The sequence below is a fragment of the Phoenix dactylifera genome, unplaced genomic scaffold (genome assembly GCF_009389715.1).
Source record: "Phoenix dactylifera cultivar Barhee BC4 unplaced genomic scaffold, palm_55x_up_171113_PBpolish2nd_filt_p 001069F, whole genome shotgun sequence".
Taxonomy (NCBI): Eukaryota; Viridiplantae; Streptophyta; class Magnoliopsida; order Arecales; family Arecaceae; genus Phoenix; species Phoenix dactylifera.
The window spans coordinates 55,172-70,000 of NW_024068417.1; the positions used below are offsets into that span (position 1 = coordinate 55,172).

Sequence of the window (14,829 nt, forward strand, 5' to 3'; positions counted from 1 at the left end):
GAGTGGCGCCCCAAACAATGAGATAAAACTTTTGTAGGTTATTTTTCCTGGATTTAGGCAGTCTTCCATTGCGGCCATGAGACGCTCCCCACCTACTCGCCACCGAGACCGAACCTCCCGTTTGACATCTGGTCACTCGCCGGTAACATAACCCCCCGACTCCTGTTCGGAAGCGCGCCCGCCTCAGGCCGCGTCCATGATCTGACAGTCGTGAGCTAACTAACCCAACACGTGCTTGCGATTCGGAGCTGCACCCCCCGCTTCTCTCTGGCTGGGGGTAGATGGAGTGCTTCCTCTATATATAGCCCGACACCGCTTCTCCCGAGATCGCCGTATCTCCCCCACCCTCGCCGGCTCTCTCGATCCGTTCCTTCTAGCTCCACAAGGGGGAGAAGCTCTTGATCCCTTTTTTTAGGTACGTCTCGTTCTCTTTGGCCGTCGGTTCGTGCTTTTCTTGCTGGAATTTTGTCGAATGGTTGTCGGATTTTGCTCTGGAGTTTGAATTTTGGGCTCTGCTTGAATCTGGTAGTGAGATCTGTGATTCTTTTTGTTGGATCGACGCGGTTGTAGTGGAAACCGAGGGGTCTTGATTTATGTCTGCTCCGTGGATTGCGTGGATCTGATTGGATGTCTTGTGCTTGATAGTGGTTTCTCCCCTCTTGCAGTGCTTCGTGGGATCTATGATTCAGTCCCATTTTTGGCACTGGGAAGGTTTTTCGGTTTCCAAGTCTGAGAATTTATTCTCTTTTCTGGCGACAATCGATAGATCTGACGCTTTTTCCCTAAAGTTTTCTTGGGTTGTCATTGTTCAACCTTTTTTTTTTTGGGAAAAATCGATTTTTTAGGGACTAGGTTGTCATGCGGTGGCTGAATGTTCTGCTATCACAAGTTGTTGGAATTTTTAGACGCCAAGAATCTTCAGTGAGCTATTTTTATTCTGTTTTGATAATCGAGCGTAGCTTGTTATTGTTGCAAGTGTGCAACATTGCTTCCAGTCTATGTTGTTAGGATCCCGTCAGTTCTGATGACAGATATTTCTATCTGAATATTAAGTTACAAGGGTGATTATGATAAGTTACAGATCTGCTGGTCTCACTTACAGTGGTTATGTCGTAGGTCTTTTTAGGTGGCTTCTCAGTGGCATTATTGTATTGTAAATCTGGTAACCGATTGCCTTCAAACTACTAAAGAATTTTCTTCCATGTGGAACCTATTCTATCTGTATTATGATAAAAATAGCCCCTACCATTTGGGATTGGCACTATGAATGCTTACTTGCCCTTATTCCTACTAAGAGAAGTCTTATTCCATTACCATAATTGATTAGTCTTGTCTCAATCATATGAGCAGTTGAAATGGTGATTTTCCTCCTGGAGGAAAAAGATTTGCCCAATAATGGAGGAGCAAGATAGGAGAAAAAAACAGCAATAAAGAACTATAAAGAATGATAGAGAATAGAACTAGAAATTTTGTTCAATTCAAGATGCTCTTTGTAATGTATGGACACTCCTATTTATTGCTGTATGACTCTTAAACCTACCCCCCACAAATATGTCTATATTCGTTTTTTGTTGAAAAGGTAAAAGGTTTTACATATAAGAGAAAAAAGAATGTTCTCTATAATATACCTCTTGATTAGATAAGTTCTCTGATTCATCTTGACGTAGTTTAGTTAGAAAAAAAATATTTGACTCATCTTGACATTAGGTGCTTCTAAATTTGTCTAGGTTTTATTGATACCAGTCTTATTTAATTAGATCTCCAGGATTATTTCTTAATCTATAGTAGCCTTTTAGAACTGACTTAGATCCGAACCCAATGCCGAATCCCTTTATTCCTTTGATCAGTTTTTGACATATATTGCTTCAACTACATGTCAGCTAAGTCAATGACATGTGCATTATGAGTTATTTGCTCTTTATTCCTATCAAGAGGCAAAATTCTCAACTATATTTTATTAATATCAACAGTTGTTATCCCAACCATTGGGTGTTGGCCTCATGTACATCTTTGATTTATTAATTCCCGTTAAAAGTTATGTACTGACTCAATAATCTTTTTTTCCAAATTACTTTTCTTAACCTCCACTTATATGAGGTTGCCCTTTGACATTTTGGCCAGCCATTTTGTATCGATTTTCCCTTAAGGCTTAAAGTACATGCTTTTACCATCAAAGTCAGGTCAAAATTTTATCCACACCTAGTACAATTTCTAAATTTGTCTTTAATGTACCCTAAATCCATCTTGACATTATTCTTTTGATGTTGCTCCTTATTTTCTTGTGCCATTTTTATTTATTGATTTATTATCTTTTGGAGCAAAATGGTGGCAAGGCCACCACTCAACTTAAGCCAATTTTTTTTGCCAAACCTGAGTTCCATATAAATCTGCAGGCATTACTTCTATCTTACGAACTTTTTCTCGTAAGCATTAATTGTATGTGTCAATCTGACGATCACATTAAGGGCATGCTATAACTTTCTGCCTGTTGATAACTATTCTCCTCTCTTTATATTGTACATAATAGATCTAGATGGCAAAAATATTGTTGTTGTATTTCTTGATGACAAGTTTTAGTGGAGCTTCCTCTTTTTGCTCTCACCATTTTGGGCATTTTACTTGGACCTTTTTCGTCTGCCATTAAAATTGATGTTTATCCTTCTACTTTTTATTTGTAATAGTGTACTCCAATGTTTTGTTTGTAAGATTGTGCTCCAATGTTAAGACACCAAAATCCATGAAGTAGCTGGAGATTAGATCTGCATCTTGATGGGAACAGAAAACTATCTGGAAATTAAGCAGAGGAAGAAAGATGGGCAGATAGATTATAGAGTCAAATTATCTAGAATTAAGTCAATGAGTTGCTTGAGACTGACACCGTAATAATTTCACTAATAATATCCGAATTCTGGAGTTCATTACTTCTTGTAATGGCACGAAATCAAGCCCAAAATAGTAGTTTAATGTTATATCTCATTTTGTCTTGCAGCTAAATAGAACTTCTTCGAAAGGAGATGCATGTCACTATCTTAGGGAGCATCGATGTAACTGATTCTCGATTGCTATGACTATTTATATGTGTGATAGTGATCAAAAGTTTTGATTAGTAGGTTCTTTCCTAACATCGAGCTACTTTCATTGATAATGTCAGCTTGTGACATTTTCCCGAATTCTGGTGGCATTTGAAAACAGCAAACACTTTCTCTCTGCATCTTAAATGGTTTTTGAGAAAGCAAGTGCCACGTATGTTTATATGTACTTGTCCCATCATTCTTGGTTTGTTAGATAGAGCCATACCACACAATAAAGCCATTATTTCGTCAATTTATTAGTATCGTCAAGACATCAACCTTGTGGTATTGAAGAAAAGAACTAAAGTTACAGAAGAAGTTCATTTCCTTTGATCCGACAAGTCATATATCATCACACCCATCTTCTTCATTTTTGTTTCTACCTTTAAAAGCAAAGCAACAATCTTTGCTAAAACTTAATGTTAATTTTTTGTAGTTGGATAACAGTCTCCACTCTGCACTCTTAATTCTTTTGCTTGTTTCTAATTTTATCTTACACTATGAAATCAAGGTTTATATCTTCCATTAATGGAGACTATTCACATTTTTTTGCAGGTTGCCTTGATTTCCTTGTTACATCATGGCCACAGGACAACTTTTCTCGCGGCAAACCCAAGCATTATTCTACAATTATAAGCAACTTCCCATCCAAAGGATGCTTGATTTTGACTTCCTTTGTGGTTTGTACAGTTTTTTTTTTTAATGTTTTAACTTATATGGAGTAAATGTAGGATGTAATTACTATATTGATGGGTGTATGATTCATTAGACTAAAATTGGCTGTGATTTTCATCTACACAGGGAGGGAGACACCTTCTGTTGCTGGAATTATTAATCCTGGTTCTGAAGGGTTTCAGAAACTATTTTTTGGTCAGGAGGAAATTGCCATTCCAGTTCATTCAAGGTGAAAACAACTTTTTACATTAATCATCCTAAACTGAATTTAAAATCTATTGCTACAAGTAGCTTAGAAGTCAAGCCCCTTAGGCTTAATGTTGTGAATTTTGGCTGGGAAAATTGATCTGATTCCTATAAATGCCAATTTGTATATTACCTTATTCTAATTTATGTGCGATTCCCCACCTTGATGACAGACTTTGCATCTTTATCATAAGCTTTGATGCAGATTAAGGTCTAGCATCACCAAGTTAGGATGGTTCACATTTTTATACTGAACTGCATTCTTCTGTGGTGCATTTAATATGAAGGATCTACTGGCTGTACTCACACTAGAGCTGTTTGAGCTGCCGTTGTATCAAAAATAAATAAATAATAAAAAAATGAAGGATGCAATCCTGGTCTTGGAGCCATGCCGAGAGCATGCCTCACAACCACATCTCCAACCAGAGTAACAATTTCCTTTAAGGATAGTGATTGGACATAAACAAATAAACTTGAACAGATACTATGAATACCTATAGGATAACTGCTAATCGTAATACTCAATTGTAAATGTTTTAACTGTAAAGTTTGTTTGGAGATTTACCCAACAAGACAGGTGTGCATATGTTAAATGTCTGTAATTTGGATATTCATCATATGTGTTAAGTTACCACATGATCTGTACCATTGCGCAGTCACATAAATTATTTGCTTATGTTTTCAAATAAATGTTGGCATAATGTTACCGTTTCTGTTTTTATTGTAGCATTGAAGCAGCTTGTAGAGCTCATCCAACAGCTGATGTTTTTATCAACTTTGCATCATTTAGAAGGTCAGTGATCTTTTTTGTTCTTTTGCACCCTTCAAAGTAGTACTCTGCATTTTCACCTGCGCCTTGTTTTGGTTATTCTGTTTTTAAAATCTGCAGTGCAGCTGCCTCTTCAATGTCTGCTTTGAAACAACCAACAATCAAAGTTGTAGCTATTATAGCTGAAGGCGTTCCAGAATCAGACACAAAGCAGTTAATTGCTTATGCGCAGGCGAATAACAAGGTGAAAAGAGAGCTTGGGACAACTTTGTGAGATTTAATGGTTAACATAACTAGAACTGGATTTGAAAAAGATTTAACTCATTTATTTACAAGTAAGAACTTCTGTTGTAGAAAAATTTACACTGATAATACTTAAAGAACATTATATGAAAGATGATTAGTTTGAGATGGATTAGTTTGAGACTCACTACTGCACAGATCCTTTATCAGAATTTTGTCCTCTCTGCTGGTTGCACTAGATTACAAGTCTCTGTGCCAATATTAATTGCAGGTTGTTATTGGTCCTGCCACTGTTGGAGGAATCCAAGCTGGAGCTTTTAAGATTGGCGACACTGCTGGGACAATTGACAATATAATTCACTGCAAGCTTTACAGACCTGGATCTGTTGGATTTGTATCCAAATCAGTATGTTCTCACTGATGACAGCATTCTCTAAGAAATTCTATTTCATATACTGTATTTTTTACCTTATTGGTTATGTTTTTGATAATGGTAAATGAACTTTGTAAAATTTTTAAAATCTAACTGCACTTTAGGAAGTTGTAGAATATGTTTTAAATGGTATTAAGTACCCGCATAAGTATTTAACTATCTGGGTAATGAATTTATTGATTCTTTCTATTTGTTCTTTTGCCCCAACCATGGTCTGCCAAACCATCTTGAACCGCCGGTATCAAAGCGCACTGTATCGTACCGATGCGGAACTAGGACAGATCCTAGGTTTGGATTGATGGATGAACTGAATTGGTCCATACCAGGCAGAACCGCCCTGCACCGTCCAGTTCGGCAGTACCATGTCTGGGAGTAAGAAAATTTTTTTGGGAGACTGTGTTGATGTAGGGTGCGTACCATACCATATTGAATTGGTAACATGTTGATACGGTTACTAGGTTTTGAGGGCATTATCTTCAACTAACCAGTCAGTTGTGTCGGAAAATATGTATCATACTGGGGATGCATATGTTATTGGTGGATCTGTTGTCAGAATGGGAAGATGGTTTTCGCTTCAACAAAAAGGTGGCATCTAGTCAGCTAGGGGTCACCTTCATCATTTTTAAGTCAAAAGATTGTGGAGAAGAGCAAGACAAGAATTCATGATGGGAAAGATACACTCTTCAACTAGAAAGTGCTATAATAAGATTTATAAAGCTGAACCTTGAAAAATTGTGAAAGTATCAGTAATTGTGTTATTTATGGAAGTGTCCCTGGACATGAATGCATGCATGTGTGCAAACACAATTTTCACTAAGAACATAAAAAAGTTACATAGTTGATTATGTGCTTGCATGTGCATTGGTATGTGATTGTGTGATATTACATGCTAATGTTTTGTAAGCTCACAGACTGAAAAATTAAATCTAATTTGCAAAATCTTCAAACCCTAATTTTGTTTATTGTATGTGACATCTAATGACTATTCATATTTTAAAACCAACGCATCTATGGCAATGGAACATAAAGTCATGCATGTATTCACATGCAGTGCACACTCAAAAAAAAAAAAAAACACCATATTGTTTTTAGTTCTTTCCTGTGCTAGTGCCTTGAGATGATTGTAGTGTCACTCATAAACACACTTGCCTGTTGATTTATGCAAAAAAAGAACAAAGTGCAAGAGTGTACTAAATTGCTCATTTCACTGTTACAAGCTTGCTTAGAGTTTATGCCACAATGGTTGGGCTTAGCAGTTTGCTTCCTATATAACAGAATAATCACAAATATATAAGAATTTTGTTGGCTTCCTAATGAGTCAAAACTGAAGTGTGCTATGGTGGCCGACCTACAAAATATTCTTTCTTTGATGCATATCTCAACCGAGCTGTACTATAAGTAATTACATCATGTTAACTGAACTGTACTGTAAGTAATTACATCATGTTTACAAGTATGGATGCTTCTTAGATTGACACTAGCTACAAGAAAACTTGGAAAACAACCAACTTCTTATATTACTAACACCCTACTTCTTCTTGTGATCTGTTTTAAGGATAAATCTTTCCGGGTCCACGCTGTTCTTTGTCAATCTGATTTTTTTGCCATTTGGAGAAAATAATTACAAGAAGCAATATATTGTTTTTAGTTTTATAATAATGCATACGCTATTCAGGTCTGAGTTTCTGAGAACATGATTTTGTGGTCACAGGGAGGCATGTCAAATGAGCTTTACAACACAATTGCACGTGTGACTGATGGAATTTATGAAGGTACAGTATATTGTGACTAGGGTTAATGTTCCCTATTCGCTGAGGAGTGGATTTAAACTCTCGAAACCTGTTAAACTTTTCCAGGCATTGCAATTGGAGGAGATGTTTTTCCAGGGTCAACTCTTTCTGATCATGTCCTGCGGTTTAACAACATCCCACAGGTGATTAATTATTCATGTCAATTTGGTTGTTTAATGAGTTCATTATGGAGCTTTAGTCAGTTTGTTGTCTGTATCCATTACGAAGGGAAATTAATATTTGCTCTTTGCTGGTCATGTTCATACCAGCGATGACATGCTAAAAGTGTAGCCTAGTTTGTTAACAACTGAACATCCATTTTCAAGGATGCCTGAAAAATAACAAATTTGTCTGGGAAGGCTTGATGCTACGAATCATTAACTGGTTTTAGTTGGCAATGTGCAACTTTCCTTTCTTTTCTAACATCATATGAAAGCTCCCTACTGTTTGTATGGTTTCGCACTACCCCTGTAAAATGAATGTGAAACTGAAGCAGGCACTCATGCTTTGCAGCCTGAATGTGAAACCTGACGGCAAATATATTTGTATAAGACTTGACAGTCATTTAAGTTGCTTGCTTAGATGTGCCAGATCTCTTTCATTCTCTTGTGTTGGAAAAAAGTCTGCTGAATCTAGGTCAATTTTAAGAACAATATCAAGTACTATAATGCAAAAAAAGGGGAGATTCAGCCATAACAATCTACTTTATGGAAGATGAATATTTGATACAAATTTTAATGGTACTTTTCCTCTGACAGCTTTTCGTTTCTTTTTTGTGAAAATTGTGGCTGGACCTAACTTAGGTAAAAATGATGGTTGTGCTGGGGGAACTGGGTGGGAGAGATGAGTACTCCCTAGTTGAGGCCCTAAAAGAAGGAAGGGTTCATAAACCAGTTGTTGCTTGGGTTAGTGGAACCTGTGCACGGCTCTTCAAGTCAGAAGTGCAGTTTGGTCATGCTGTGAGTTATAATTGAGCATCTTAATTCTAATATTTTTCACTAGCTTTATACTTCTTGTTGCAATCATAATCATCACATTTTTTAGATTCTCATTTCCAATCTTGTGCTGTATTATTAAAACAGGGTGCTAAAAGTGGTGGTGAATTGGAATCAGCGCAGGCAAAAAATCAGGCACTAAGGGAAGCTGGAGCAGTTGTTCCCACTTCATATGAAGCACTGGAGGGTGCAATCAAAGAAACATTTCAGAAACTGGTATGTTCATATTTTCCTCAAATGCATCAAGGTGGCAGATAAATGACCTCTTTGGTTGGACAAGCATATGCGTTCCATAGTGATATGAGTTATTCCTTTACGAAGAACAGTTCATCTAAAATGAATCCTCAACGGCTAACTATTTCTATGTTAGGTTGAAGAAGGAAAGATTACCCCTGTATCTGAAGTTAAAACTCCTCAAATACCTGAGGACCTTAACATTGCAATTAAAAGTGGAAGGGTCCGCGCTCCAACACATATTATCTCAACTATCTCAGATGACAGAGGTTTGATTGGCAGTTTTTCTTTCCTTTTTGTGTGCACTATGGAGTATCTTCTGTTCATTAATGTTGAAGTGTGCATATGTCCATTTATAGGTGACGAGCCATGTTATGCTGGTGTGCCAATGTCTACCATTGTTGAACAGGGTTACGGTGTGGGTGATGTTATCTCTCTTTTGTGGTTCAAGCGTAGTCTTCCGCGCTATTGCACAAAATTTATTGAGGTTGGTAAAAATGTGATTCCTCTGCTATCTTTTGAAAGCCATCTATAATTTTCTGCTGCTGTGTTTTACCTTGGCACAGTTGTATCTATTTACAAGCTCAAATTATAACCAACATCAAATGGACTGTAGACACAAATATACTATTCTGTATCTGTAGTTTTCTTGTTCCTAGCCCAGCAGCGACACAGTTATATCTGTCCATAAGCTCAAATTATAACCCACATCAAATGGATTGTAGAGACAAATTTACTGCTTTCCGTATCTGTAATTTTCATGTTCCTAACTCAGCAGCACTTGCTGTAATTGTCAGATTTGCATCATGTTGTGTGCCGATCATGGTCCTTGTGTCTCTGGTGCTCATAACACTATAGTAACAGCAAGAGCTGGAAAGGATTTAGTCTCCAGTCTGGTCTCAGGTAATTTCTGCAAGTTAATGGCATGTTGAAGCTGTTACTTTATTCTTTTTCTCTAGTTCTTGAATGACAGAGCCGAAGAAGTACCCAAATAGATATAAAATGTTACATGACTAAGTTTGTGAAACAGGGTTGCTGACAATTGGTCCTCGATTTGGTGGTGCAATTGATGATGCTGCTCGATACTTCAAGGATGCATATGACAGGGTAACTTGGCTAATATAGTTAGCATCTGCACTTGCTACATTATTGCTAAATACAAGAATAAATATGTCTGCAATACATTTCTTTCAGGGTCTTACTCCTTATGAGTTTGTTGAAGGCATGAAAAAGAAGGGCATTCGTGTACCGGGGATAGGGCACAGGTATATGTGCTTTACTACTGTATATGACATGATGTGTGCACTTGCAATGGTTATGTGCCATCTGTCTTATTGGCATCGACATGCACTAGTCATTTGATTTCAATTTTCCTATACTATAATGATGTTGTCTAATGCATGCATTCATGGACATGCTATGATTTATTCCTAAGTTTACTTATCATTAAGCTTCTGAGGATAAGTATATAGGTATTTGTTAAGCCATCAGCCTAACTGATTAATAGCAATTATTTTATTTAATTCCAAAATGATAAGTAAAAAGTAGATGGTTCATCTGTCTCTTTGTTTTAGCAACCATAATCACCACTTTTGCATCTCCGACCAGTGTGATCGAAGCCCTGAGATGGTACACAGCCATCTTTGCTCTTATTGCATAGAAATATGCTCAATCAGACTATGGCATTTACTGTAGATCTTACTCTTGATTCCTTAGAATATTCACATTGAAGTTCTATTTGAATCCTTCATTATGTGCTTTAGAATAGGGGTGCAAACAAACCAATCTGTTTATGAGCAACTTAGGCTTAGCTCAGCCAGGAAATGAGCCAAGCTCAAATATATTTCAGATCTTGGCTCACAAACGAGCCATGCCTGAAAACTTGTGCTGTTCAAATATGACGGGAAAGCTCAGCTTGGCTTTGCTCAACTAAAGCTAGGCCCAAAGCTTAGCAGAGCTGAACTTGAGCAGGTTATTTTGTGCTCGGGTCAAGTTCGAGCCAAGGTCAAGCAGCTTGTTTAGATGCTGAGTTGATCCTGAGACGCTTGGTACTCTGCTCGGTTCACCTCATTTGCACCCCCTCCTATAGGATAGAAAATTTGGCTTGAGGGCACACCTCATTCAGTCTCAGGCTGCATGTTTTCATCATTTTATTTGGTACATAGATTTGCTATTAATGTAGGTCAAAATGTGAAATAAATAATCAAAGAATAAAAATCCATGTTTGAGTTAGGTCAAAGGACAGTACTAGAAAAATACTCTGAAAATTCACAAGACAGGTTATACAGAGAAAAACCAAAAAATACAAGCAACTGTGTTAAAATTGATTGTTTGGCACAAAAACTTAGCTAAATAATCCTTGTTGGAATGGATCTAGATGAAATGGGTTTTAGGGCTCAAAACGAAGAACAAAGAGATTTGAGAAGATAGAGAGAAGAAAAACACAATACACAAAGATTTACGTGGTTCAGCCTTGAGCCACTAGTCTACATCCAAGGGCGAGGATGGAGCAGAGATTCCATTATAATTTACAATAATTAAAAAGGATAGAGTACAAGAACAGAGCTGCCTCTCATCAAACCCTAACCCCCAATACACCTCGTCTCACCTACGTATCTAAAACGAGGCAAAGGTAGATGTATCTCAAAAATTCCCCATTAGTTTTTTTTCGCTCTCCAAATTTGTCGAACTAAATCATGGAGTGGGGCGGATCAAGGAATTCAAGGCACACTAAACCTTTCTGTGGAAAGGCTTAAAAATTGCAAGTTATTCATTGCTTCATGTTGTAAGACTGAAAATAAAATTTGTCCGAGTTATTTATATGTTGGCTGTTTGCTGTATTCAAAATTAGTATCTTACATGAAACTATTATGGCAAAAATGCTGAAAAACAGAAAACATTTGGAGAAAAGCAACATTTAAATATCTAATGATGTAGTGATCTGTAAGTATGGACAACAAAAACTACTTTTGACTGTCACATTCTAGCAGCAGAAACCTTTTACATAGGGGAACATACCTAGTTCACAAACTCTCCAGAAACTTGAAACCGCAGCTTCCAGAGCATTTCCTTATATCAGATGTTCTGAAAATATCCACTTCCTTGCACCTGCTCTTGACTTTGGCAACTCAAGTTCAATACTGATCAGAATTAACCATTTCTAATGAATTTGCCAATGTTGATCCCATCATCACACAATGTGACATGTGCACTTACATGAGCAAAAAATGAGCATGAATGCTGAGGAAGAATTTCTGTTTCTCTCCTTGTCTGTGCTGTGACTGAAGCAGAACTTTCTCATGAACAGAACCTTCTGAAAGTATTGCAGAACCTTCTGGAAGTATTGCAAATCTTAGAAATTCTGTAGCATAGCTATTGCTATATGCATTTGAATATGTACACTTGTGTTTTTGTTCATGCTTATGGGAATGGATATATTTCCCATACAGCCAGATGCTTTCATATACTTTGATCATGTTGCACTTGTGTGGGTTTGTCCGTTGTATATCAAGAAACTTAATATTTACGTGCACCCCATCCCTTTATAACTTGAAAATACTTTTTTTTTCCTATTCTTAGAAATCTCAAAATTAAAATGTGAACTGATGGTTAAATTACTCTGCTTTATGCTGGTAGGATCAAGAGTAGAGACAATAGGGACAAGAGAGTGCAACTTTTGCAACAATATGCTCACACTTATTTCCCTTCCATAAAGTATATGGAGTATGCTGTTCAAGTTGAAACATACACTCTCTCAAAGGCGAATAACTTAGTTCTGAATGTCGATGGTGCAATTGGATCTCTTTTCTTGGATCTTCTTTCTGGCAGTGGAATGTTCAGCAAGCAAGAGATTGATGAGATAGTTGAGATTGGATATTTGAATGGACTCTTCGTACTGGCACGGTCAATTGGTTTGATTGGGTAAGTTCGATCTTCAGTTATCAACACATGTATTCATTTGTTAAGTTGTATTTATTCTGTTTCATTTTAAATTAAAGCAGTATGCTGATTTTCTCCATCTCCACTGTTTCTTCAATATGCGGTAAATTTATATGTTGTTCTTCATGCATCACATGACATTCATGCTGAAAAAGTGAAACAAAAGTGTGGTTCTTCTTTGTATGTACGCATAGTAAGCAAATGATCTTTTGCATCAAAAATTCAATGTTAGATGTTACAACAGAATGATAAAAGATAGAACGGGTTTCAATGAAGTGAAATCCACTATTACCACATGTCTGCTTGCTCAAATTATAATACTCTTTATTTCCCTTGTTCTGTGTTTGTTGCTCGTCACCTGATTGTTCTTGTTGATGAAGAGTGTATTTATTAGTTTGTGTATTTTTTTAATTATATACGAAGCTTGTGTAGATTCCGTGCTTATTGTCTCACTTGTCTTATTTCATTTGGAACCAACAGGCATACTTTCGACCAGAAGAGATTAAAGCAGCCGCTCTACCGTCATCCATGGGAAGATGTTCTTTACACAAAATAATCAGTTTTGGGTACCATTTAATGGTTGTCAGCTGTCGGTTTTTCCTAGCATGTTGTCATTCTTATAGGGGTCTCTCTGGTATGTACGCTGCCTTTTTGAATTTCGAGGACTGGCAAATCAAAGTGCTCGTTGCCCCTGATTTACACGGTTTATTTTTCATGTGATCTTTATCACATGTTCAACATATATTGCCAAGAAAGTTCCAAAAATATTGGGACCTAATTGCTGAATCTGGATGCATTGTTGTAGCAGATTGTGTTCCTCTTAGTGTTAGAGCAATAAAACGCTGATGAGTTGGTTATCTTCATGAAATTTGGACATGAGTAATTCTGTTCACATTTTGCTTCTGCATCTTGCAAGATAAAATCAGGACCCGGTTAATTTCACTGTTGTATGTGTGTGTGTCAAATTTGTTTGTTATATACCATCATGTTTGATATATTTGTCTTGGATTGGGAACCATGATAGAGATGGTGTTGGCGATGGCAAGATCCCCCCTCTCTCCTTCCCCCGCCCTCCTCCTCCCTCTCTCCATCTTCTCTCCCTTCAGGTTGCCTCGAACCCATTCTCAGCCAATCCTGTGCCCCACCGTCGGCGACCACCATCACTCTTGTTGCTGGGCTTCCCAAATCCAGTCATCCTTGCCTAAAAGTGACCTTCTTAAAAGACCTAACTCTCTACTATACCCACCACCACATCTCCGCCGCCAACACCTCCACACAGAAGAAAGCTGAGTACTTTGAAGAAGAAAAAAAAGGGGAGGTTCTGTCATTCCCCCCGCCCCTCCTTAAATCAGATATTTTTATACACTAATTCTGGACATGCAATAGCCCTTGTCCCTCTTTTTTGTATACAACACTTTGTATTTGTAACTCAACAGGAAAATGGTTGCTGGTTGCAGTCTGTGTGATGTGGTCATACTGTGCTGTGATCAATGTTTTACGGAGTAGTTTACACGAACACAATCTTTTACATTGCATGAGAGAAGCAGAAGAGAAGATGGTTTAGATCTAAAAGACAATACTGCACAGTGTCTGCACACACCAACCACTAAATACCCAGTTGTCAGCTTATCCTTCAGTTCTGGATCCTTGCAGTTTGTAAAATAGATTGCGCGAATCTTCTTGGGGCTGTGTGAATGTCCAGGTGCTCCGTCGATACGGAAGGGCTGAATTGTGTAGAAGTCGGTTGAAGAGAGTAGGTAGCAAACTGAGAGAGAGGGAATGAGGTGGCTGTAGACCATGCAATCCTTCAGAATTTAGGATAACGCGAATCACCTTCTGGATGGAACGCAGTGTCCCAGAAGATCTAGGATTGTAGGGTCGATAACCTTGTCTTTATCTAAACTCAATACTTCGTTACTTGGCTCCCTTCACGCTTGTTCCCCACCCCATCTGGGACACCGCACGGATATGCTATACGAGCAATATGCTGCATGCAAAGGGGGGAGAGAGAGAGAGAGAGAGCTGGAAAGATGCATTGGAAGGCGAACCAGTGTAGTATGTGGATTAGGGGATTGAGACTCTCAAACTGCATTTTTATAAATTATACTCTTCAACAGCGGGATTTGCCACTTTTGTTTGTGCCACACTCTGAGGCTTTGATCATAACCACAGGACTCATTTTTTATCCTGGAATTTTGTTCAATTAATGAACATTTTAAAATAACATCATGGGAGCCAAGCGATGTCTTAGCTTAGTTGCTTAATTTCGTATATTAAACACTCTGTTCGCTTCAGTGTGAGGTATGCAATATGTCTAGCTTTACTGATGTTGCATGTGGATTTCCATAGTTTTTCGTTTTCTACCAAACAAGCTAAAGACAAGCAATTTCATGTTACCTTTATGGTGTCATGGATGCCAAGGTCGAGTTATTGT

The 14,829-nt window shown here is 37.7% G+C and overlaps 1 protein-coding gene across 1 annotated transcript; it reads left to right on the forward strand.

Annotated features, from left to right (window-relative positions):
* The first annotated feature begins 247 nt into the window (after window positions 1-247).
* LOC120107900 (ATP-citrate synthase beta chain protein 1-like) lies at window positions 248-13,296 on the forward strand. The gene is made up of 17 exons (XM_039121416.1): window positions 248-415; window positions 3,627-3,751; window positions 3,873-3,975; window positions 4,720-4,785; window positions 4,882-5,005; window positions 5,276-5,410; window positions 7,149-7,209; window positions 7,294-7,370; window positions 8,031-8,186; window positions 8,310-8,438; window positions 8,593-8,725; window positions 8,816-8,943; window positions 9,254-9,359; window positions 9,487-9,563; window positions 9,651-9,721; window positions 12,093-12,377; window positions 12,876-13,296. The coding sequence occupies exons 2-17, from the start codon at window positions 3,652-3,654 to the stop codon at window positions 12,949-12,951; spliced, it is 1,827 nt and encodes a 608-aa protein (XP_038977344.1). The 5' UTR covers window positions 248-415; window positions 3,627-3,651; the 3' UTR covers window positions 12,952-13,296.
* Window positions 13,297-14,829: the final 1,533 nt, after the last annotated feature.

Bases quoted from the DNA above. Each gene is read 5' to 3' on its own strand.
- LOC120107900 (XM_039121416.1), top strand. From the start codon at position 3,652: ATGGCCACAGGACAACTTTTCTCGCGGCAAACCCAAGCATTATTCTAC. The intron at 5,411-7,148 runs GTATGTTCTCAC...TTGTGGTCACAG, and splicing joins TTGGATTTGTATCCAAATCA to GGAGGCATGTCAAATGAGCT. The intron at 8,439-8,592 runs GTATGTTCATAT...TTTCTATGTTAG, and splicing joins AAGAAACATTTCAGAAACTG to GTTGAAGAAGGAAAGATTAC.